At 37.4% G+C, this 26,981-nt stretch overlaps 1 protein-coding gene across 1 annotated transcript in view; it reads left to right on the top strand.

Moving 5' to 3' along the window:
- The window catches only part of LOC113066191 (pleckstrin homology-like domain family B member 2), a 44,482-nt gene extending 24,787 nt beyond the window's left edge, over window positions 1–19,695 (top strand). The window contains exons 7-24 of the mRNA XM_026237943.1: window positions 346–687; window positions 2,930–3,067; window positions 3,997–4,134; window positions 5,967–6,095; window positions 6,512–6,667; window positions 7,438–7,548; window positions 7,672–7,761; window positions 8,022–8,156; window positions 8,563–8,724; window positions 9,036–9,233; window positions 9,295–9,438; window positions 10,135–10,237; window positions 12,476–12,674; window positions 15,612–15,702; window positions 16,043–16,189; window positions 16,506–16,725; window positions 16,823–16,908; window positions 18,347–19,695. Of these exons, the coding sequence (XP_026093728.1) occupies window positions 346–687; window positions 2,930–3,067; window positions 3,997–4,134; window positions 5,967–6,095; window positions 6,512–6,667; window positions 7,438–7,548; window positions 7,672–7,761; window positions 8,022–8,156; window positions 8,563–8,724; window positions 9,036–9,233; window positions 9,295–9,438; window positions 10,135–10,237; window positions 12,476–12,674; window positions 15,612–15,702; window positions 16,043–16,189; window positions 16,506–16,725; window positions 16,823–16,908; window positions 18,347–18,487 (2,730 nt within the window). The 3' untranslated portion in view covers window positions 18,488–19,695. The remainder of the gene's footprint in view (window positions 1–345; window positions 688–2,929; window positions 3,068–3,996; window positions 4,135–5,966; window positions 6,096–6,511; window positions 6,668–7,437; window positions 7,549–7,671; window positions 7,762–8,021; window positions 8,157–8,562; window positions 8,725–9,035; window positions 9,234–9,294; window positions 9,439–10,134; window positions 10,238–12,475; window positions 12,675–15,611; window positions 15,703–16,042; window positions 16,190–16,505; window positions 16,726–16,822; window positions 16,909–18,346) is intronic.
- Window positions 19,696–26,981: the final 7,286 nt, after the last annotated feature.

The raw sequence follows: 26,981 nt of genomic DNA on the forward strand, positions 1-26,981 counted from the left end.
TGTCTGGTTGTCTTCATCTGGTCTTTCTCTCTGTCCACATGAGACTTTTCAAGGTACTTTTGCACCTTTTTTCATGTAAATGGATGGAATCAAAGATGTTTGTGTATTGGACCTTCTTCATGATGTAAGAAATAGCAGTAATGTCCTTCTTTAAGTTAACCATGAGCTATTAGTGTAAAATGTCTGCATGAGAGTCCTCTCCAAATAACAAACATGTTCTGAACTGCTGCATGTAAATCTGTTTGCATTTCATAGGTAAGAAAGGTTTCCAAATCTGTCATTCCCTCCAGCTGTCTGATTGATGCTGCATTTTTTTTTATCATACTGTCTCTGTCTGATCCATAGGAACGTCAGCGTCTGGAGACTATCCTTAATCTGTGCTCTGGGCTGGGCCGTGCAGAGCAGGACAAAACTGGCTTGGCCGTTGCAGACTTGCAGAAGATCAACAAGGAGTTGGAGAAATTACAGGTGTCAGATGATGAGTCTACGTTCTCAGACTCTGCAAGTCTGTCAGCCAGCATTCCTGCTGAAAATGACTATGGGCTTAAAGCCTGGGAGACCCAGTCCAGCGAGGAGAGACAGGTACGACAGCACAAGAGCAGTGGACACAGAGAAGTCAGGGCGGAGACAACAGCTGTCCTTGGCTCTGCTCCCACCCCTTCTCCTCGGCTGACACGGATAAACAAGGTAATTAATAAAGCTTCCTTTAAGCCACTTAAGGTACTCTTAGAATTGTATGAATGAAATGAACTGACTTCATGCATGTAATAAAAATCACCTTGGTACCGTCTGGTTAACAGTCATTGCATTTACATTGCATTAAAACATTTTAAATGTCCAAATACTTTTTAGGGCCCCTGATTTTACTTTATATACTGTAGTATAATATATTAAATAAAAATTGCTGAAATAAACAAAATAAACAAACTCTTCTTAAACTATTTGATCAAAAAAAATATTATATTATATTATATTATATTATATTATATTATATTATATTATATTATATTATATTATATTATATTATATTATATTATATTATATTGCAGGTATTTTGTGGGTGAAATGGTAATATTAATATTTTAATTTGTAAAATTCAATTGTTTTAAAAGAGTATATTTCCATGTCAGCATTTAATGTTGTTATGTTATGTTATGTTTCAGATTGATTCAGACCGATTGCTTTCCAATATGGTTTCAAGCATGAAGTCTTTTTTTAGATGCAGTGTGTTTAAATCTTGTTAGGTAATTTAATCATTTGTAAAGCTAGTCCTTTTCCATACTGCTAATTCCTGTTAAACTTAGGAGTGGTTATAGGAGTTTACCACCCTTCCTTGGCATGCACACAACCTCACGCACACTTTAATCCAAGAAGGAATGTGCTGGTGTCTTGCCTTCAACTCCTGTATGGACAAATCTAATCAGTCTTCTGCATAAGAGTAGAAGTCATTGGTTCTGTTATTTATCCATCTACAAATACAGTATTCTTAAACTACTAAATAAACTTGAAAACCATTTTATAGAAACTATAAATCTGTAGTGGCCCCTTTTCTCGCTTTTGGGCCACACAGAAACAGCTGAAGCAGCTCAGAGACGTGCCCTCTTTAGTATAAACTGTGATGAGCAGATATAAACATCACTGTCCAAATATAGCAGGGTCATGTGCATTGTGTTTGGTTGATCTTTGCCTCACAAACTGGAAGAATGGCAGTCTTCTCACCCATATGTGCTGTCCTAATCATACATGACATGCACTTAGGCCTACATGTGGAATCTTCCAGGTCAAAGGTCAACTTTTTATTTCGCTTATAAAAGTCAAAATAAGCAGATCACCTTCCACGGATATTGAAAACTTAGATAAATAATTGGTTTAGGAAATGGAGTGTGTCACTCCGCTCCCAATGTTTCTCGAAGTTTGGACTCATTGGTGTTCATTCAGTGAATCCTGTTTCTCAGAGCTAAAGATCAGCACCGCTGCCAGAAGGGGGCATGTCCACGCTTTAAATGGCTTGCATTAAAGTGCTTTAAACTATTTGCATTGACATTCAGCCCAGTTATAAATGTAGCATTAAGAATCGCTTCATAACCAAACATTACTAATAATTTTATCTTGGAAGGTTAAGCATTCACTAATAGCTGCTGAAAAATGTGTAAATACCTGAACGAGGGGACAAAATGCACACAATAGCTCTGTTTCAAAGCCTAGTTAACTGCCCTGCTTTTTGCTGTCTACATAGGCAGCTAACTTCTAAGTAAGCTTCCTTACGAATACAGAACCTATTAAGAGACGGAAATGCTCTGGTGCTTCCCACTTACAGTTAACAGTCCAAACAACTGATTCCAATAAAGCTTGCTGCAGTATTATTTATATACTGTTATAATATTCATTAATATATCATTTAATTTTATTTTGATATTTGTAGTTTTCATTTAAGTTTATTTTGTTATGTGATTTTGTCATTTTTTTTAATTAGTTTTTATTTAAATGTTTATATTTAGCTTTCATTTATTCATGAAATTAATTATATTACTTCATATATAGAGTTTTGGTATTTTTAGTGCTTTAAACTAAACAATTCAATTTTAATTAATTAATTTATTTTAAGTGTTTAGTGTTACATTAATATTATTTGTATAGTTTTATAGTATTTATTAATATTTTAAAATCACTTTTATAGTAACAAATTTATTTTTCATTTCAATTTTAGTTTTAAGTTTTAGTAATTGTATGTGCTTCTGTCATTTTTATTATTTTCAAATATTTCTATTTAATTTATTTTGATATCAAAATTAAATTTTTATTTTAGCTTTATATGAATTTCAAAAAACTATTTTCAGTCATTTTAATTTTAAACCGACCCAATGTCTTTTATGTGTTTGCTTTTTATTTAATCCTTTGGTATAGTTGTGAAGTTGCTTGTTTTCAGCAGACGCCTGAGGACGACACACAGCTGAAGCTGGATGTGAGACGTATAGAGGAGGAGAGGATCCAGGTCCTGAATAATATGGAAGAGTTAGAGCTGAAGATCAAAGACCTGGACAACCAGATGGAGGAGTCCATCAGAGAGGTACAGTAGACACATCTACAGGTCTTGGAGGAACGGAGAGATCAGGGATGGTGGGAGTAGTGAAGGCAGAGTGTCTGTGTGGGAGAGTTGTGCATGTGGCAAAGTAATCAGGAGCTGTGATGAAGACCACAGCTAGACAAGGATGCCTGAACTGCCAAGACTAAATCTGTTTTACTTTCTCTGTTTTTTCCCCCTTTAAATTATGCTCTTCATTCCTGATTTGACTTCACTGTATTTCCACTGTAATGCACTTTCCCTTCCTGTCTTCCTCATTTTTCTTATTTGTATCCTTTCTCTCCTACTGAGGTTTGAAGGCACAGGGTAAAATTGCTCTTAGAGCTAGAGCATTGTCTATCAATGTCAGAGAATGGGCGCTTTTTGTAGAATGGAAAGTTCTATGGATGTTAAAGTGTGTAGCTAACAGTATTTCCATCTAATCAACTTGATGGTGTCTTGATCCCTACAAACTGCTTCTGTTCCATTGTTTTTCACTCTGTCAGGTTGGTTCTAAACATAAGAACGTATCCTATGTCTATCCCCTCTTAGACACTGCAAAGTTGTTATAAAGCCCAAGGCCCAAAGCACAAGAGAAAGCTTGCCTAAGTTGGCCTGATTAATGATATGTAGGTAGGTTGGTCTTGTGTCAGCTGTTCCATTAAAGCCCCGTTCAGTAAACCCAAATTGTCTGTGTTGTGTTGTGGTTTTGTGAGGTTAGGCTTTTATGGGTTTAGAACGTGGGCCCCTTTTTATTTGTGTGAAAGGAGGCACCTAGGTGGTCCAGATCGTAGTGACATGACATCACCGTTCTCCAAAAAATCATTTAATTTGTTGCAGTAGCTACTCTAAGTGACAGTGATTTTTTTTGTGATAGATTTTGTTTAAAACAGAACTTTAGATTGAGTAAAAAAATGAAGTGTGTGTGTGTTTAGTTGGAAGTGGAGCGCGCTCTGTTGGAAGGCGAGCAGGATTCAGAGACGGCTCAGCTACAGCAGGAAAAAGACGCTTTGGAGAAACTTAAAGAGAAGATTGCTGACATTGAGGACAAAGCACAGACGGAAAAATCTCAGGTATGTGCCTTGATAAAATCTGCATATCAGTGTATCAGTACCTAACGGTGGAGTTATTAACTTAACTCAAATGTGCTCTCCTAAACTGTCCATTCTTTTGGTATGTACAGTAGTTCAGTAGTCAGATTCATTTGTAAGGATTTAGTTCTTTCAGACAGTTCATATAAATATAAAAAGTATATGAACTATTTTGTTTCTGTTTTCAGGACCACTTTCGTCAAAGATGATTGACAATTAGCATACAGTTTGGATTGGCGGTATGGTTTTGTTCACCTAATAACAACCAGATAGCTTTAGAACAAGTATGTGTCCAATTCACTGTAGCTTTACGCTTTCCCAAAATAAAAAATAAAAACTAAACAAAAAAGCAGCATTAATACCAAATACCATAATAACAACATCTTTCTTGAGCATCATATCAGCATATTGGAATGATTTCTGAAGGATCGTGTGACACTGAAAACTCAGCTTTGCCATCACAGGAATATATTACAGTTAAAGTTATTTTAGTAGCTATTTATAACATTTCCACTTTTACAGTATTTTTGGTCAAATAAGTGCAGCCATTGTGCACATTAGAGTCTTCTTTTAAAGAAAATCGTACTGACCCCAGACTTCAGTGTAACAAAATGTAACACTGATTTGAGGCCTAGAGGTCCTTGTGAGGGATCTTGTAGCCAATTGCTGTTGTGCATCATTGGTTTTGAGTCTGGTATAGAATTTAGCATGTTTCATTATTAATTTTTATTGTAGATTTGTGTTACCCTAATTGATATTGCTGGTGCCAGATAAACGCTGTTAAATTGTATTGTCAGATGGAAACGTATTTAAAAGTTGCCACATTAAATTGCTGTAGCGTAATTGCCTACTTTTGCTTCTAGATTTGCTAATGGCTCTTTTAAAAGGTAGTTTAATTTAGTTATGCCAAACTATGGTTTCTAAGTATCTTTATCAGCACCTTTGTGTAAAGAACACATTTACATTTACAATTACAATACATATTATTACTTCTGAAATATTAAAATATAGCCTTAAATAAATTTGTATTTCACAGACCGACACGCACTTGCACTTCCTGGTAGCCTCTCAATCCGTGTCACATGGTGTTTCCAGCTCTGCTCGAAATACACCTTTGCTAACCCGAGTGACACCACACGCTGTGTTTTGCAGGGGATTTCTTAGACAGCAGTTGGTGGAAATCCTTGCACCTGCATCTCGAGGTCACGGGTGCTTCCGGCTCTTTCGTTAATTTAGCCTGGCAGCTGCAGAGACACTTTTGATTAAAAAAAAAAACCCTTTAGCAGACGGTTCATTTCTGACATACTAACTCTTAAAGAAGATGGCTGATTTGTTAAATCAGTTAATTGATTAGGATGCTGCCTATGTAGGAAGTAGAGTAACAGAATTATCACATGACGGTGATATTATAACATTTTGTTGTTTGACAACCATAAACTGTCTATGGTTGGACTACTTGATGCAAGAATTGCTTTATGATTATTAGTAGTTATTGAACATTGGTGTCTGTTATCAAACTGTTATTGAGGCCATTGTTTGCAGTGTTGTTAACATGCAAAGTGGCCACTTGTCAGTTTCAGTTCAGTTCGAACTGATCGCTGAGGTATTTCACAGTTTTTTCAGTGTTGATAATGTCAGCTATCATTTTCCTGCATTTTCATGCTCTTCATTTAATTCAACACCTCCACATCCATCATGCCTCACTTGTGCTGTTACTTACTGTGTAGTAACTAACCCTTGCCACCCCACCTGCCCCATCACTAACCCTTCTCTCCTTCTCTCCTCTTCCCTGCATCCTATGCGCGTACATGCAGGACAAAGCCAAGCTAGATGCGGAGCGTGTAAAGTTAGAGCGACTGGCGCATCTGCTTGCAGAGCAGAAGACTCAGTTGGACACCTGCCCCGAAGCCTTGAAAGAGCAACTTCAGCTGCAGCTCTGCAGGGTCAGTACTCACACACAGCCTTCATCCACCTCTTCCTCATAACCAGGTTCTTGTCCTCTTCATCCCTAGCGCTCGCATCTGTCTTACCTTCATGAAAGACATTTCAGCTGGCTTCCTACTATTGTATTGTGTCATTTTAATAAAAAAATCTGTGGTGGAAGTTGTGGCAGCTCCTCTGTTCACTGGCATGTCGTGGCGCGTGTTTCTAGCAGTTATTGGCCTGCTTCCAGCAGGGTGAAACCTTAACCCCTGTCTCTATCCCTGGGGAGGCTGCTGGAGCAGAGGGGGTTTGGTGTGAACTATTGTTGGGTTCTTTGATGCTTGTTAAACTGTGGGAGGATTACGACTTCATTTCCTTTCCAGTTTGAAGATATAGAACTAGCACCAATTCAGACCCTCATGTCTTTGTGTATCAGGATGCAGAGACACTAGAGGTGGAGACCAAGCGGTTTGAAGACCTAGAGTTTCAACAGCTGGAACGACAGAGTCGTCAGGATGAGGAGAAAGAGACTCAGACACAGCATATTCTCAGGGAGATCGCAGAATACCAGAGGAGCACCGTCACACGGAAGGTGAGTTTCTATTCATTGGCCTGTTGGTGCCTTCATGTCATGTCATCCTGGAAAGTTCTTTCTTATGAGTAACAACTTGGTGCATTCAAATGATTTGATGGGCAGAAAGAGAAAAAGAAAAATATGTGAATTAAGTGTAACTTATGGTTTATCAATATTACAGTTCAAATGTTTGGGTTCGATACAATTTTTTAAATGTTTTTGAAAAAGCATCTTATGCTCACCAACGATTAAGGCTGCATTTTTTAAAATCTAAATACACATAAAAATACTGTGAAATATTATTATCATTTAAAATAACTGTTTTCTATTTTAATATATTGTAAAATGTAATTTATTTTTATGAGAGCAATGCTGAATTCTCCATTAATCCAACCTTCATATGTCACATGATCTTTCAGAAATCATTCTAATATGCTGATTTGATGCTCAATAATTTCTTTTTTTCTTATCATCAATGTTGAGAGTTATTATTAACAGTTAACTGTTTAATATTTTACATAATACAATTTTTTCCAGGATTCTTTGTTGAATAGAAAGTTCAAAAGAACAGCATTTTTTTTAAATGGAAATAATGTGTAACATTTTAAGTCTTTACTGTCAAATTTGATCAATTTAACATATCCTTGCTAAATAAAACTATTTAAAAAATCTTACTGACCATCATTCTAGTGCTGCCACGAAGAACGATGGGAAAGTTTTAGCACAGGCCTCATAAAGTGGCTATTTGACTATGATCAGTTCAACACGTTTCTGTGTGACACCTTTAGGAGAGGCTCCTGGCCCTGAAGAAACAGCATACCCAGATTTCCCAGCAGGCTCAGAGGGACAAGAACAACTTTGTGAAGGAAAAGAATAATCTTCAGATGATGCTACAGCAGGTATGTCTGTGTAATATTACTACATGGCCATGATACACTGCCTTTTGGTCCTTTTTTGCACCCTTTATTTAAAGCTGTTATTGGTGCTTCTGAATCATGACAGTCTTTCTCATTTTTTCCCAGGAAAAAGAGAATCTCGTCGACTTGGAGAAGAAATATTCTGAGCTCACTGGGGAATTGGGTTTCCCTGTTAGTCCCATCAGTATGAAAGAGGTAAGTCTGACAGGATTGAGTGTTCTCTGACTGCAAATGTTCTCTTAAAATGGACTATGGATCCTCTCTTGGACTGCTCATGTGTTATGGGTCTGAGCACTTCAACCATGTGTGGCCCCAAAAGGTTACTATAACATCATGATTGGATCGCTTTTTCACCCATGTCCTCATCACGACCCTTGCAACATGGAAATCTTTAGTTGCAGAGGGTTGTTTGTTTCTACACTGTGGAAACAGGGTCTTTTTTCCCTGTATTCCAGGAATGCTTCCAGTTGGCCGATGTGTGTCCACCTCATAGTGAATTTTGCCATGCCCACAAAACCCTGTCTCCACTTCCTGCTGACCGGCTGATGTTTTCTTCTATTCTTTCCTCTCTGACTATCAAAAATGCTGAGGTAATGCACTAGCATGTGCATGCAAGATAATGTTGGTCGCTCATTTCCTGCTTTCCAAAATACCTCCTAACATGCCACTCCTCTGGGTAGTTTAGTTCATAATGCTCTTAAAATAACCTCTAATTATTTCCTCTTTTAAATTCCTTAGAGGTTTTCGTTTGGATCCCTGTTTTTTTATTTTACTAATTCATCTGTCATTTTATTCATTTTTAAATGTATTTTTTTTATTTAATTTATTATCATGTACTTTTAAATGACTTTTCTTTTTCTTTTTTTTAATTTGTGATTCATCTTTTATTAATATGCTTGTCATTAATAATTTTAACATACCTGAATGTATGTATTTTTCCTATTCACCTCTCTGCCCCCCACCCCCCCCCCCCATTTTCCCAATGGTTTGCTCCAGGGCTATGTTACATTCAATGAGATCAATGAACTGTATTCTCAGCTGGGGGTAGATCCCACCCCAGAACCCCTCCCCACCCAACTTCAGTCCTCTCCTGACGCCCCTGCCACAGGGACTAACCCCAGTCCTGCAGAGAGCACTGCCCCGACGGGAGAGGGTGAGGTGTGTGTGATCAGGATGGTTTATATGTGCTGGAATTAAGCGTGTCCAGGATTTAGTTTGTGCGCATGTCAAGTATTCGAAAGAGAGTAAAGGTCACTTCATGGTACTTATTTATATTATTTGATTCCCTTTCTCTCATTTTTTTTAAATTATAGGGGTCATTTCACGGATTCAAATGTAAATACATATCTTTATAAAGATATGTATTTCAATTTTTCATTAATGAACCTTTTAAACAAACTAGTCCACTCAGCCCACTTTCTTCTAGCATTCTTATTTTCTGATTTTCTCTTTTCCTATCTTTGCCAAAGCACTCTCCCTCTTCCTGTCCACTGTCCTCCTCTATCCCTTCTTTCTCTTTCACTTCATGTTTTCGTCCCAATCCTAAACCTCCCTATGTGCACTGGCCTGAAGACATGGTCACCTTCCTCAATCCTTTTCCTGCTCCTCCTCCTCTACCTGCCAAAAAACGGTGCAACTACAGGCAGGAAAACCGTGCGAGTATGTGTGTATGCATGTATGAGTGCAATTATTAGTGAAATTTCTTACCTTTAGCTTTCTGTTCCTCAGCATTTCCGCACACTAGAAGAAAGAAAGCGGTACGGTAAGGAAGGCGAAACTCATTTGAGTGACACTCTTCCTCGGAAGAAGACCCAGCCCACCATAGCCCCACAGTTCACCTGTGCCACTCTGGGTCGTAACATACCTTCTAAAGTAAGAATCGATTATACATTTACACAATATCATAGAAGTCACTAATGTGCATTTTATAATATACATCAAGTAAATAATAAATATGGTAATAACAAACTAAACATGTTCAGGATGGTATTTTTTACTGTGTATTCAGTATTTTATTAGCAATTATGAAATTTAACCAGCATTTGTGAATGGCATAACGATTCTACTCAAAATAAAAATATATAAAATATATTATTAAATCATTTAATGATATGTTTCACAAAGACTGTCTGGTTTTGAAACAGCTTATATAGAAACTTGTCCTGGCATGCTTTACAACGTTTTATTAAAATATATCTGTAAATTTTGCTGTTTATTATGAAATTGTTATGTTTTGGTGCATTGATTACATATAATTCTTCTTTGTTCATTATTTTAAAAAAGTAGAAAAAATTTTTTTATGTATTTTTCTGTAATATTTCTAGCTCATTTAAATATATTTTTGGTTAATAATATAATATAATATAATATTGTCACAAAATTTTAAATGTCTAAAAATAACAATTTTACAATTGTAAGATGTAAGATTTTTTTCTATTTAGCAAAGAAGCATTAAATTAATCAAAAGTTACAATAAATGTTCCAAAAACCTTGTTCCGGACCTTTTGAATGATTGTAAATGTATGCAGTAAAAGCTCACTCTACTGTAACATCACCCCCTGTGTTTAGCATCCACCTTTAGCTCAAAGCTCCAGCTGTGGGAGTGTGTTGACCCGAGCCCTTGCCATCTCCCCTAAAGAGACACACTTGGATACACATCGCCTGCTCAAGGGTAGGGCTCTTCACCTCAAACACACAGTTTAAAATGTACAGTGTTATTATGTAGCATTACATCTCAAAACTGATGCTTCATAAGTCTTCATAAATACGTTACCTAATTATTAATTACATTCTCTATCCTGAAGGCAAGTCTAGAAAGGTACAGTAGTCTTCCTTCAGTACTCTCAATGTGCCTGTAAGATCATTTCCAGCGTGTCCTCTCTGGCAAAGAATGTCCTCCTTTGGGAGACATTCATTGCCCTGGTGATTGGCTGATATCAACCCCACTCTTGTTGCTTTTAATGTGTCTGGGCTCTGTGAAATGGAGAAACCTGTAGTGTTTCTTTAATTTTATGCACTGTTTGACTCACCGGGCCTTTTATGGGTCTTATTGGATGAGGCTAAATCTTGTATGAAATAAAGCTGCTATTTCATACACATTACAAAGGCATGATATGATTTATTTCATACAGTGGTGTGATGTTATTTTAGTAATTCAGTCCTGCATGATGAGGTGTGTGTAGTCATTTGTTTTTGTTGTATTTTTATTCATAGATTTTAATTATTACGTCACCCAGCTGTTTATAGTCTTGAGAGCTGATGGTGGGTGTTTATGGGTATTTTGACAGGAATTCCTCAAATTCTTCTGCAGAAAATGAAGTTTAGGTACGGTCACATTAGTGAAATTTTAGCAAAATTATGCAAACAAAAAAAAAGCTAAATTTTCAGTTGTCAGTAGTGTAGAGATGTATGAAGCACAGCTCACACAGAATCACCGTCAATCCGAACAGCTTTCCAATGGTAAAAATGATGACTCCATTGCGAAATCGGCTTAGGGAAGTCTTTCACCCTCAAACGAATTTTCCTTTTCGTGTAAATTTCTATGCAAATTCCTATGAAAATTTGCAGAACAGTGGTAAAAATGAAGGAAATTAATTATTACCCAGCATGCAACAACACCATGGTCACTCGTGATCTCAGCAGTTATTTGTGTAGTAACTCTGTAACCATTGGCACATTAAGGCTCTCTAGACCATCAAAACAAGTAAATCAGGGACAATTAAAGTGAGGCTCCCTCTAAGGAATTGATGTCCTCCAATAGGAAGCATTTGTTCCATCTGGGTGGAAGCTTTATGCATTTATTTGTTTGTTTTGTGAAGATAGTTAAAGAATGTTGGGAAGATGATGAACAGGAAATGCTTCAATTCTATTTCCAACAAATACCTGTGTTCTTTTCCACCTGATCAGTCAGTCTGAACCTTTTTTTTTTTTTTTTTTTTTTTTAGCTTTGATTTTAATACACTTAAGCCTTTTTTGAGTATGTGAGCGTTATGAGTTTAATGTTGTAGATGAAAAGCTCGACTGTATTGTCGGATGGTTTATCTGAAGGTCCCTTGGGTAGGATCATCAGAGAGGCGGGTCTCTGCCTTTTCTCGATGTGGTTGATGTTATCAAGGTTGTAGTGGAGTCAAATCTTATATCCACTGAGCTAATTCTAGCAGTACTAGTTGTTCTGGCTACAAGTTAAACAGTCTATCTCCAGGAGACAGCACCTAAATTGATATTAAGCTCAAATATATGGATCTATCTATTTTTTATTGACTTGTGGTTGAAGAAGGGTGTCATCAGGGGCTTGGGATCCAGTCAATGAATCGGAGTAAGGTATTCTGTCAAATACACTACTATTCAAAAGTTTGGGTTCAGAAAGATATTGTGTTTTTTTCTTTTGCTCACCTAATCTGCATGTACTTCTTTGATCAAAAACACAGGAATATAATGAAATCATTACCATTGAAACTGTTTAAATTTGAAATTGTGTAAACTATTTTAATATGAATTAATTGTAAAATGTCATCTATTAAAGGTGAAATTTCAGCATCACTACTCCAGTTTTCAGTGTCACATGAGCTTTCAGAAATCATTCTGTGTTGATTCGGTGCTCAATAACTTTTTGCTCACTTTTGAACAGTAGTGTGGGTTGTCAGGATACTATTGCACGGTGGCTGGTCTTTGTGGGCACAGTAAAGGGCCCCAGGGCGCCCTGAGCAGTGCCTGGCCAGAGGACACTGACCTGGGCAGCAGGAATGGAGAACCTGCTCCTGGGAGTGATGCTGCACTCTCAGGTAAAGCTGAGATAGCCCTGAAAACAGGCAGGAAGACTCATGTGGTGCTTGATGATAAATAGTGCTATTTCATAGTGTTCATTATTGCTAAATCCATGTTTTCTTTTAATGGTTGGCATATTTCTCAGGGCACAGTCAGCAGCAGATTGGCGAGGAGCAGCGAATGAGGTTGAGTGAGCTTGCTGGCTGTGCATCCTCACAGACTAACGTCTACCTAGATTCCTTTGGATACCAAGACAATGGCCGTGCCTTTGACACGCTGAGTGTGGACAGCTCAGACAGCATGGAAACCAGCATTTCTGCCTGCTCGCCTGACAACTTCTCCAGGTGAGGGATTTTTTTTTTTTTTCACTAATTCTATCTTTTTGATGGCATCCGGGGATTTCTGGAAAAATTATTTATGTGGCGTATAAGCTTTCTTTTAAATGTTTCAGTATGTTTCATTTATTAAAAAAAATTCAGCAAGGATGCTGAATTCTTTATTCATCAAAGAATGCTGAATAAAAATCATTTTCCAGCAAAACATTTTTCCAAAAATGATAATAATAAGAATAAGATTTCTTTAGCACCAAATCTGCATATTAGAGTGACTTTTAAGGGATTATGTGACACTTGAGAAATGCTTCTCCATCACAGAAATTAATTACATTTCAAAATATATAAAAACAGAAAACATATATTTTAAATTTAATAATTTCACTAAATTGCTGTTCTTATAGAATTTTTTATTAAGTAAATGCAGCCTTGGTGAGTCTAAGAGACTTATTCAAAAATAAAAAATGGGTAACACTTTAGAATAATGGTCCATTAGTTAATGTTAGTTAATTAGTTAATGTTAGTTAATTAATTAATTAACACGACAAACAATGAACAATACATTTATTATTGCATTTATTCAGCTTTGTTAATGTTAGTTCATGCTAATTCAAAGTGCATTGACTAATATTAACAAGCACAACTTTTGATTTGAATAATGCATTAGTAAATATTGAAATGAACATCAACTAAGATTAATAAATGCTGTAGAAGGAATGTTCTTGCTTAGATCATGTTAACTAAAGTAGTTGACTAACATTTACTAATGGACCATTATTCTAAAGTGTTACCAAAAAATGTTACACCAAACTTTTTAATGGTGATTTAAATTGAATTATATATATATATATATATATATATATATATATATATATATATATATATATATATATATATATATATATATATATATATATATATATATATAAAGATAATTTATATTTATATAAAAAAAGCATAAATCTACTCTATGTCCCGATTTAGATTCAGACTGTAGTGTGTTTCTAGATCTGCAGACGGATCATATAAACTCGTGACTCATACCATGTCTTAGTAATTGAAAACATTTCCACAGCTCTTATTGTAGTTCAAGCCAAGAGTTCTGTCTGGGGTACAATGAATGAAATATTGAGAACAAGGGCAATGTGTGAGGAAAGAATAGAGAGAAAGACAGAGCGACTGAAATCCTGGAACCATATTTGAAAGCTCTGGCGACTGCCTGGTCTCATGTAGGTTACCATAAACCTCAAGTCTGTTTAAAAGTGACTAGTTGAAGACCTTAGTGAAAAGACTTTGACAGATGAGACCACATGAGGTCATTTCTCAGAGCGATGTGTGTGTGTGTGTGTGTGTGTGTGTGTGTGTGTGTGTGTGCTGCAGGCAACGGATAGGTACTTGTGTAATTTGAGTGGTTTGCCTGAATAATGTGAGTTCTGAGGGGCCCGAGAAGGACCGTTGGTACCCCTTCCTCTGCTCCAGGGATGAATCCACTCAGGTTACAGCAGGAACAGTTAGAGGAAACAGATTCAGGGTTTCTTCCCCCCAATTTGAATGTAATCAGCCGCAGAGCGCGGGTTCAGGCTGTTCTTGGATCTTTGTGTGTAATGATCCACTTCTCTCGGCTGGTTCTTTGGGTTCTAAATCAGGAATGACCTCCGTTCATCTCCGCCAACATCACTGGTAAGATACCATAAAGATGAAAGTACGTTAAGATGAAACTGATTGATGAAGGACATGAGAGGAATACAGCATGTTCAGAGGAATGGGATAGATGGAAACAAGATGGCCAGATGTTATGGCTTGGCGATTAGATGGAACAATCGAAGAAGAAGAAAAAAAAAACGTTTGTTTTATTTGAAATCTGCATCTGCGATGAATCGCACCTATAGTTGTTAATCATCCAACAAGTAACAAAAAAAAAACATTCTTAAGCAAATATTATAATTTTTTTTTTTTTTTGCTTTAAAAACCAAAAAGATGACTACTTCATGCATGCACAGGCATCTTGTTAATGATTGACAGCTGTCAGATTCCATAACTAAAGCAGTCTATTTCAGCTTTAGAACTATAGTGGACAGAACATGTTCACAGAAGCATCTAGAAAAATTTAATTACAGAGCATGCATGATTGGCACTGTAATTAGAAATCTGACAGCTAATATGTCATCGGTATCTGTTTAATGAATGCCTATTGGTCTCTCTTCTTTTGAATATTTGCATTTTTTTTTTTAGGCAATTGTTTTTATGTCTTCCGTCTATCTTGCCATCAGTAGCCAAACTCCTGTGTGTTGATTCTTATGAATGTCTGACAGAAAATGATGTGTGTTGATTGCCATGATGACGGCACTGTATTTCTAATTAAGCTTAAACTTAGCCTTTTTTTTTTTATTTTGCAAGAACTGCCATAGCCATTGTCCACTATCAAATACGGGAAGTGTATTATTGGAGGGTATATTTTGTTTTATGGACAGTTGTTTTGGGAATACAAGTAATGACAACAGGGACGGTATGGGGTTTTACATGGAAGAAGATTCTCATGTATTTTTTGTAGGTGGAGGTTTTAGGGATGATATTGAGGAGCCAAGCAGTGAGGGGAAGATTTTGGGGGGAAATTTGAAGTTTATTGAAAGGAGGGGCTGGTCAGATCTATTCCACGTGATCTTTTTGAAGTCTAAATTGAAAGCATCAGACGTCAGACTGTGGGCCGCACTCTCAAGCTGTCTATGCCTGGACTGTTAATGTGCTCCAGTGCTGAACTGCTTTATTGGTTCCCTCTGTCTTCTCCAGCTTATATAAATACATGCCATTGCACATACGACATATTTACATTTGCAAGTGTATGCGTTTGTGTAGGTAACGTGATGTTTCAGTGCCTAGTTGAGATTTCTTTGGTGTAGCATTCACTCTGAAAAGTCAAATGTAATGCATTATCTCATTTTTTTTCTGCAGTGCCAGCACCTCCAATGTTTCCAAGATCGAGGAGATGGAGCGTCTTCTCCAGGAGGCTCAGGCCGAGAAGCACCGGCTCCTGGAACACAGGGTAATGAAACGGCACTCAAACCTGCCACGTCATACTAAAGCTGGCATCAGTTTCACAATCCAGTCTTTCAGCACACCATAAAACCACATGAACCCCATTTGGCTTCACGGATCTTAAACCGTGAGCTTGCTTGCTCTGTTAGAAGTTTCTAAGTCAGCCATAAACGGCAACAAATTTTGGCTTGAAATGCAGGAACGCTGTGAGAAACGAGTCGTTCTTCCTGTTTCTGATGTTGTTCACGGGAGTTTGTGCTGGAACAGAGTACTAATTGTGTGCAGCTTTAAAAAGCAACATTTCGGCGCGTATCTGTACAGAACAGTGTCATCTGTTTGTGTCTCAGGAGAGAGAGATGGAGAGCAAGAGCATGGCTCTTGAAGAGGAGAGGAGACGGCGAGAAGAACTAGAAAAACGGCTGCGAGAAGAAACCTGCAGGAGGCAGAAACTCATCGAGAGAGAGGTGAAACTTCGTGAGAAACAGAGAGCACAGGTGAGTTCTGTGCTAAGACACGCATCGCCATTACTAGTGCTCATATTAAGGTTAGAGATTTGAACAAACACCTAACTTTGAGTCATAACATTGTTTTTTAACTTGCCTCGTAACATCACAGACATGAGTTAAACCTAAAACCACATAAGAATATGCTTACATGCATAGCAACATACTAAAACACTTAGAACAGATTATCAACCACATAACACACTAGAAACTTAGAAACACATAAGAACAGACTGCATCTACTGTACTTTTAGATTGATTTAGGTACAAAAACTTAATGTCGTATACTGTATGTGGCCTGCTGCAGTCTCGTCCTCTCACACGCTACCTACCTGTAAGAAAGGATGACTTCGACCTTCGTAGCCACATCGACTCAGCCGGCCACAACACAGAGACTTGTTACCACGTCTCCATCACAGACAAAACCTGCAGGGGCTTCCTCGTTAAGATGGGCGGCAAAATCAAAACCTGGAAGAAGCGCTGGTTTGTCTTCGACCGTAACCGCAGGACCCTGAGTTACTATGCAGGTGATTTTTTTCCCCTTCACTTCACCTGTTCACTCAAGAAGTTGGTCGATTCAGACGATATCAGTATTGATTTTTGTTCTTTTTTTAAATGGTTTAGATAAACATGAGGCCAAACTGAAAGGAGTGATTTATTTCCAGGCCATAGAGGAAGTGTATTACGACCACTTAAAGAGCGCCCACAAGGTACTTTTCCTCTGCAGCTAATAATCATCAAGATAATAAACTTTATATACTATTTACAGTCATTTTTATCTTTGATTTTTTTTCATAACATTATTTGGATGTTATAATTTATTGACATCAATTATTAATAAAATTTAATTTATGAAACATTTAAAAGAATTAGTAATAGTTAACGTTATGAAAAAAAATAATCTCTATAAATATTTTTTCTATAAATGGATACTTTTCAGTATGGAAGCCCGTTTTCGGCAACTAAATAAAAAATAAAACAAGGCAATTGTGACTTTTTTTCTCAGAATTGCAAGTTCATATCTCGCAATTCTGACTTTATAACTCGGGCTGTACGATTAATCGCATGCGATTGTCATGCATGTCTCGTCAGTAAAGCAGGTTCTGTGATTAGTATTAAACTTCCATCATCTGCTTTCAAATGGAGTGGCACTTAATACACAGAGCTGTAGTTCCCTGACAAGCTGCACAATATTGCATCATAATCGCAGATGAATCGCATTCGGATATGAATGCGATATTGCGCAGCTTCTCAGCTGTCACAGAACAGAACCGAATTTACTGATGAGACACTCATGAAAATCGCATGCAATTAATCGTGCAGCCCTATTTATAACTCGCAATTGTGAGAAAGAAAGAAAGTCAGAATTGTGGGATAAACTCGCAATTGAAAGAAAGAAATATCTCGCAAATTTTGACTATAGTTTGCAATTGCGTGAAAATTGCATCAGAATTGTGAGTTATAAAGTCAGAATTGTGAGATATAAACTTGCAATTCCAAGAAAACAAGTCAAAATTGTGAGTTTATATCTTGCAATTCTGAGAGAAAAAATATCTGAATTGTGAGATGAAAAATCGCAAATACTTTCTTTTATTTTTTATTCAGTGGCGGATAGTTCAGTGATGCTTCACTGACTTACAAAATAAAATTCAAGTCTGTAATAAGATGATTATTTTTATTTAGTAATTATTAAACAAGAATTAAAGAATAAAGATTCATTTTTGTCCAATCCTTCTCCTGGAGGGCAACTGTCCTGTAGATTTTAGCTCCAACCCCAATTAAAAACACCCGAACCAGCTAATCAAAGTCTTGTTAGTCAATCCTGGTCCTGGAGAACCCCCCGACAATGCACGTTTTTAGTGTCTCCCTTATCAGACACACACATTTGAGGTCTTCACTAATGAGCTGATGAGGTAAATCAGGTGTGTTTGAATAGGGAGACTTCAGAAATGTGCAGTGTAGGGGGTTCTCCAGGACCAGGATTGGGAACCACTGTGCTAGACAATTACCCAGAACTGTGTCAAGACATGTTGGAGTTAATCTCTGCAGGACAGTGGCCCTCAAGGACCAAGAGTGGACACCCATTTTAATGTTGCAGTGCTGCCCCCTAGAGGCCAAACTGTAATCTTATCCCTCTTTCTCTCTCAGAGTCCAAACCCTTCACTCACGTTCAGTGTGAAGACTCATGACCGTGTCTACTACATGGTGGCACCCTCTCCAGAAGCTATGAGAATATGGATGGATGTTATCGTAACAGGAGCGGAGGGATACACTCAGTTCATGATTTAGATGTTGTCTGCTGGCAGAGAAGGAATAATATGTGCATTGTGTGGACTTAAAAACCTTGATCTGCCCTATTTCATATGCTGGTTTTAGTATTGATTCCCCCAAACGCAGGACTGATCTTATTATTTTTGCATTTGTATCAGTTTTTCAATCTCGGTCCACAGTATTGAAGTTTTTCTGTTTGGCTGCCTTTTATTATTTTTATGCAATATGACTTGTTGGCCCAGATGATGGAATGGAACACATATCCTATAATTCTATGCGAATGTTTGTGTATATGTCTTTTGGTATTTTTGGTATTTCGTCTGTCTGATTGTGTGAAGAGAGAAAGACTTGTTAAATGATATTCAGTACCAGTGGTGCCACTTTGTGTGTGGTCTGTTTGCTACCTTGTGTACAGGACCTCAGGGACACACACATTATAATATAAACAGCTGTCAGCTGTTCTGCCAAAGATGAAATGCACACTGTACACACCCTATCGAGTTTATGCGTGTGTTGGTGTTTGCCAGTGCCTTCAGTTCTATATTATACTGATGCCTTTATACTCAACATTCAGATTAATCAAAGGTGCCATAAGCCACGCATTTGTGGCTATTTTAACACTACAGTTATTTCGAAATGCTTCCAAAACACTATAGCTGCTTGCCATTCAGGTATTACACAGATTTTAAAGGATAGAACATCCTGTGAATTATACTACGCAAAGACAATGTTTTTAGTATGTTTTATAACACTTGATCATTTTATCATAATACATATGTAGCATTTGGAATTTTATGAACCGTGTTGACTGCTTTTGGCCCTTTTTATGTTATCATTACTTACGTAATCAGTAAAACAAGGTGATCCTTATAATTAACCTTCAGGTTAAGCCAGTACTAAAAAAAAAAAAAAAAACCTTGTCCGTGATTTTCTATGGTTTATGTTTATACAATTTTGTGTTAGTACGATTTTATTAGTACAAGTCAAATCAGACTGAATTTAAAGTGTAATTTAATTATCTCCAGCAGGGGGCGACAGCCATCTGAGGCGTTCACATGTGCTGAACAAGTTAGCCATATAAGCTTTCTTCTGTGAATTAGCCAGTAGTCTGTTTTATATATCTTGTTAATACTCATAGAGATGTATATTTATACTTTTGTTTACCATGCATTGACCTTCATTTTTGCATACTGCAAAATAAAACAGATGCATTATGTTGTCTGTGATCTCTGTGTAACGTCCTGTAATTTACTTGACTATACTATAGTAGTCCATATAGACGTATTATCTCGTTCCCCAGAGGCAAACAAGACACGATGGACAGAAGTCAAATTAAGGATTTGAGTAATAACAAGATGTTTGGTAGATAAGTCAGTTTGTTCAGGATTACTGCATAGATTGAATGTTCTTCCAGGTCTGATAACTTGCTTCGCACTCCCAAAGACGCTAGATAAACAGACGTTTTGCAAATTCTAATATTTGCATGTGCATTATCATTTAAACATCCTCCAAGCAAGCATGTGCGTGAGCGTTGAGCCCTGCAGGCCTGCTCTAATTTTTTAATGTACAACCTTGTTAGGATGTGAACGCTAGGTTTAGCTTGTCTGACATAATCCTTGCTATGATTAATGTCCTATATTTGGTTTTCATTTGTGGGAATACCGTCCTTTACTTGTCCTTTGTGAGTGAATACCGAGGTGCAAACTCGATTTGTCAGTTCCCTATAAAACCACGCTTTCAGAAAGGTGTTTGGGCCGAGGCATTCCCAATAAAACATCCTGTCTCCATCTCTACGTACTTTGAGTAGTCCATCATCCCCTCTTTCATTTGCCCTAATTTCTTCCTCACGTTGTTTTGTCAAAATATGTCTTTCATAGCTCTCCCTGCAACGAGATATGTGTGGACAGACTTGTGTGCCCTCACCTCTGGCATGATCATTTTAATGAACTGAACGCATCCTAATATATTAGAGGGGGAAGGAGCCATTGGATCCCATATTGTCAACCATCTTGCTGTCTTTTTGAGGATAATTGATGCCGGAGAGATTCTCGCTCAAATGCACTTAAATCTGTATTCTTTGGTCTGTCCTCAAAGAATACATTACACATGCACAGTTGCACACATGTCATTTTCCTTAGGGTTGATCCCAAGTGAGTTTCCTAATGCCATGCAGGTTTGGGAATGGCATTAGGCCTCCAAATACACCACCCTTTGACACAAATACCAGAGGTGTATCTGAAAAGTGTCCAATTGATGCACGCTTCAGCATCTCTGTAAAAGTTGTAGGTCGATCTAGCTACTAGCTACTTTTTCCTTTCTTTTTTGCAGAAACTACAAATTTGTGGACATAAATACTCATTTCACATAGTTTCTTGTCTACGTTAGTTTTCATGTTCATAAACAGAGCTGTACTTGAATTGCCTCATTGAGTACAAACCCGATTCCAACAAAGTTGGGACACTGTACAAATTGTGAGTAAAAAAGTAATGGAATAATTTACAAATCTCACAAACTTATATTTTATTCACAATAGAATATAGATAACATATCAAATGTTGAAAGTGGGATATTTTGAAATGTAATGCCAAATATTGGCTCATTTTGGATTTCATGAGAGCTACACATAACAAAAAAGTTGGGACAGACAGGAATAAGAGACCGGAAAAGTTAAATGTACAAATAAGGAACAGCTGAAGGGCCAATTTGCAACTTATTAGGTCAATTGGCAACATGATTGGGTATAAGAGCCTCTCAGAGTAACGGTGTCTCTCAGAAGTCAAGATGGGCAGAGGATCACATATTCCCCCAATGCTGCGGCGAAAAATAGTGGAGCAATATCAAGGAGTTTCTCAGAGAAAAATTGCAAAGAGTTGAAAGTTATCATCATCTACGTAATATCATTGGTTTTCTCTGAACCAAGGCTCATTTAAAATGGACTGTGGCAAAGTGGAAAACTGTTCTGTGGTCAGACGAATCAAAATTTGAAGTTCTTTTTGGAAAACTGGGATGCCATGTCATCCGGACTAAAGAGGACAAGGACAACTCAGGTTGTTATCAGCGCTCAGTTCAGAAGCCTCCATCTCTGATGGTATGGGGTTGCATGAGTGTGTGTGGCATGGGCAGCTTACACATCTGGAAAGGCACCGTCAATGCTGAAAGGTATATCCAAGTTCTAGAACAACATATGCTCCCATCCAGGTGTCGTCTCTTTCAGGGAAGACCTTGCATTTTCCAACATGACAATGCCAGACCACATACTTCATCAATTACAACATCATGGCTGCGTAAAAGAAGGATCCAGGTACTGAAATGGGCAGCCTGCAGTCCAGATCTTTCACCCGAAGACATTTGGCGCATCATAAAGAGGAAGATGTGAAAAGGAAGAACTAAGACAGTTGAGCAACTAGAAGCCTGTATTAGACAAGAATGGGAAAACATTCCTATTCCTAATCTTGAGCAACTTGTTTCCTCAGTCCCCAGACGTTTGCAGACTGTTATAAAAAGAAGAGGGGATGCCACACAGTGGTAAACATGGCCTTGTCCCAACTTTTTTGAGATGTGTTGATGCCATGAATTTTAAAATCAACTTATTTTCCCCTTAAAATTATGCATTTTATATAAGTTTAAACATTTGATATGTCATCTATGTTGTATTCTGAATAAAATATTGAAATTTGAAACTTCCACAACATAGCATTCTGTTTTTATTTACAATTTGTACAGTGTGCCCTTTTTGGAATCGGGTTTGTACATAATGTGTTATAATTCAATTATTTATTAATTTCTCAGCAAGCATCACTTTAAAGACTTAAGATGCATCCAAAATCGCATACTTATGCACTATTCTATGACTTTTTATAGTATAAATGATGCAAACAGTGCATTCAGACTGAAAATATAAATAAAATAAAAAGTGCACTTTAAACACATCCAGATGATGCACTTGCAACCAAAAAACAAATCAAAGGCCCTGTCCTAAATTGCACCCTAAACCCTCACGGCCTTACGACCTGTCCCAAATGGCACACTTCATGTGCACTTGCAGTCTTGCAGACTTACAAAAAATATATTCTACTAAATTCACTTTAAGCAATAAATGCTTTTAAAAGGTAAATATTTCTGGGAAAACAAATACATAAAATATTGATGACACATCTTGGACTCAAAGGTGTAGGCCTATATACATTGTTTAATGTCCAATCAAATTCTGTCTTGAATGACAATGTCCCTCTCCCGATACGACCTACCTCTGACTAGAAATAACACATAGCAAGACATTGTTCGGTGTGGTAATGAAAATGAAAGTTTATTTATTCTGTTTTAATATATATGTATACAGCCGAACACAACTTTTCAAAGTATACTTTGATTGATAGCATGCACAGACACAGGTGCTCGACACAAGCACATTAGAAAGTTTAGTCCTCAGACAGTGTCTGTGCTATTTGTCCCCAGAAGTTATGAGCAAAAAAATGCTGTTGTACGAGTTTAAACTAGAGTTGAGAGTATGTGTTAACCCCCTCTCTCAAGAGCTCATCATTCCGACATGATGATTAAACTTACATCACATGTAATGTACATTGTATGCCATATGCTTAAAAAACGACATATACTTTGGGCTTCCAAAATGCCAATACAGGAAACAAAACTGTTCATCAAACCATTTGACAAGATTTTTGTGATCAGATTCTTGAATCATACTAGTTGACATATTTATAGCTAGTTACTTGAATCATAAAGCAATCGAATGGCACAGACTGTTAAAGGTACTTCTATTGCCTGATTGAATATTAGAGTTTTTTACTTCTACAGTAATGCAAGAACACATGCTATTCATGAACACCAAAACCACTCATTTGCATTTGCATGCTTATTTGACTGTTTTTGGGCGTCAGGAAAGACACTGAAAGCTTTGTGAGCCTTTGAAATGACATCATTCCGGAGCCTCTGACTTTCACACATGTCATAAATATTTAATCTGGCTTTTTTAGTTAATGGAAGAAGGCACATTACACTTTAGCGGGTGAAATTACAGGTTTAGAGACTTGCGCTTGGTAATGACTCAGTGTCACAGGCATCACAGCTGCTGTTGTGTGACTGTCGTGTCTAACTTGAGGCAGTTCACCAGCAAGTGAACTTGACCTCAAGCTTTTGTGTCTGAGGCAGCCGTTTGAGGGGTTTGACTCAATGTGGGGGGGGCGGACTATGGTTAGTAAATGTATGTGTGGATGGAGTGTAATTTAGCCCCACCTATGTTTTTTGGTGTGTTTTCATGGTGGTCCACATATATGGTGGGGGGCCCAGCTGGTGTCCAGCTGCAGTGCCAGATAAGCCTTTCCCTGTCCTGTCCTGAATGAGACCATTAAATCGTTGCCTAAAGTGTCAGAATTGTAACCCATAGGTTTCGGATTTGAGTCTCGGTATGGGCAGGTATTGTAGGTGGGGGGAGTGAATGACCAGCACTCTCTTCCACCCCCAATACCATGAATGAGGTGAGACCCTTGAGCAAAGCACCAAACCCACAACTAATCCCCGGGTGCCACAGCAAAAATGGCAGCACACTGCTATGCGTGTGTGTTCACAGTTGTGTGTGTGTTCGCTACTCACTGCTATGTTTGTGGATGGATATACTTGGATGGATGAAATGCAGAGCACAAAATCTGAGTATGAGAAACCATACTTGGCTACATGTCACGTCACTTTAATTGTGTTTGATTGGTGTCTGCTGAGTGGGTCTTTTCTGTAGAGATAGTGATTAAGCAAATACAACACCAGCAGAGAAGCAGCATCGTTCCCTCAAAAACACTCATTAGCTGTGTTCACACAACAAGCCAAAGAACAAAATTCATTTATTTCATTTATTCATTTTATAATATAATTTATGATCATTTATGTTAAAGTATAAAATTTAAATTGAGCTACCAGAATTAGAAAAGACCAACATTCACTGTTGTGAAAGCGTCACAGTATCTCAGACCTAATGTGGAACAATAAATAATATTATTATATTTTAAATATATATTTTAATTTATGATGTTTAATATATAGAAAGAAACACAGGTAGATTGACAATCCTCTATACCGACGGAGGATGTGAAATTACCTGCGTCTGTTTTCGCTTTCATTCCCCAGGTCAAGTCATTCATTTGAGAAAAACACACACTGAGGAAAACGATATCTTTGTCTAACTGTCCTTTCAACTGTTGTGTTTTAACATGACTTTGCAGTGCTAGCCACTGCATCGACATAAAGATAAGCATCAGCTTCAGCCATTATAGCGACATGTTGCTCACCAATTGAGTTTGTATGGTGGTGTTTAAAAGTAATTTCAACCTATTTGGGATTTGTGTCCTGGTAGTTCGGACATGGAGTAGTTGATTCAAGAATGCAGATGTCCGTTGACAGGAGGACACACACTTTTATTCTGCAAATAGATACAACAACAGCATACTTGATAACTCAGCTAGTTTAGACATTAAGTGCTTACTCTGCTTATCCTCACTGTAATGTATATTCACAATACAATATTCATGTAGACTGTCTGCATGTTTCTTTCTTCTAAATAACGAGAAGATATCATCCAGTCAGATCCAAGGTATATTTGTGTACAATGTGTATATTTTTGCTGTCAACTATCAATGTCACATATGAAGGAGAATTTTTTTTTTTTTTACCTAACTGTATGAACATATGAATAGATTGTAGATTTATGATCCCTTTTAACTTTTGTTTCTTGAGATCAAGTGACCTCTGAGTCTCCATGTCAGTGGCAGTGATAGGAAACACAATGCTGATCAATCATGACTGAATTACTGTTCCAAGGTTCATTTATATTCATTGAACCATGACATGGATCCATTAGTGACACTAGGTTCTTTTGTCAACATTAATGTCTGCTTTGGTGCCTGTAAATTGATGGTTCAGTACAAATAGGTTGGAGATTAATTGTTTCCTGCCCTTTCTCTCTCTCTTTCCAGAATGAAGGATTTAACAATGTTAAGTTGACAGGGCAGATGAGGCTAATTGATAGCATATTGATCAGATGGATTTTTTTCAATTTATCCTCCTCTGGAGGCTTTCCTTCTCAACTTCATGCTTGAGTTCAGACAGCACTTGAGTGACTGTGGTGTATATTAGCATCTCACACCAAAGACAAGCCATAATTCACAACACTTTCCACTTCCAACCTCTTTGAATAATGTCTCTTTGTTCCTCTTGTTTTAGAAATGGAGGCTCAGATAGAATGAATTATACATGTACAGTTTTTGATGTGTATTTATTATTGATGCTGATGGAAGCCTGGGAAGAAGAAAAAAGTGGCTGTAAGCAAATGACATCATCCATTGGGTAGAGAATGTAGGAGTTAGTGTAAAAATGAAGAAATATGGACAACACAGTCAAACAAAAAGTATCGTTTTCAAAGCATGGAACTAAAGAGTCACTAAAGGGTGTGATATTCTCAAGAGGTTGCAGCAAATGAAAGAGTGTATGAGAAATGAGATTTGAGTTTCTCAAGTGTGAGTGAAATTGCACAAACTCACATTGCACCATTCTGACTCCAATCAGTGTCCTCAAAACTCTGTCAGCCACGCGTACCCCAAACCCACCCACCCCTCCGCCGCCCCCTGGCCCCACCTCCACCTCTCATTGGATGACCTACTGAGGTTGCCATGGAGATTTGTGTAGTAGGGCAAGCGTGTAAAATTAAGGGTGCAGATTTTGAATGGCCAAGCCCCCTGTGATATAATTTCATATGCATGCAAACACAGTATGTATGCAGTGATGCTGCCAAATCTCAGTTAGTTTCTTCTTTTTGTTTCTTCCTGGTGGCCCAAGGCATGTTCTGATCTTTATTGAGGACTGATCTTTGGTTACCAATACATGACAAATAGAAAACAAAATTATTCTGAATTTTTTTTCTTTGTTTATTTTAGACGTGTTTGTTGAGTGGTGCAATTTTAATTAAGCATGCTATACATAATTCAATAAAAACTAACATTCATAATCCTTTTGTGTTCTACTGGGGGAAAATTTTTCATAAAACATTAACCTGAGTAGGTCAGTTAAAAGCAAATTGTGTGACTCGATAGGCGTGCCATTCATTCATCTTATTAAAGATGAAAATAATGTTCTTTGGAAGGAACAACTTGGCTTGAAAATCAGGAATTTCCTCTGTGTGACAGACTTTTAGTAAGGAAACAGAACAGAAAAGGGAAGAAAGAGAGGAAGCAGAGAAAGCAAAAGATATTAGTTGTCTATGTTTACTCCATATCACATTATCTGTCAACTAAAAGCAGTTGGACAGGAAAAACAGGGAGTGTTTCACTCACAGCACTTCAAGTACAAAACAAAAGTTCAGTCTTGGATAGCAGGCAACCCTTGTGAGGTTTTAAGCAACCGCTTCCAGTTTCCCCTGGAGATGAAGGAAAGAGTGTTTCTGAGAAAAGAGGGGCGTGAGTGAGACCATCCGTAGACTTTTAACTCCAGAGTTGTTCAGAGGAATGCTGTCCTA

This window comes from Carassius auratus, chromosome 49 (assembly GCF_003368295.1).
Source record: "Carassius auratus strain Wakin chromosome 49, ASM336829v1, whole genome shotgun sequence".
Lineage (NCBI taxonomy): Eukaryota > Metazoa > Chordata > Actinopteri > Cypriniformes > Cyprinidae > Carassius > Carassius auratus.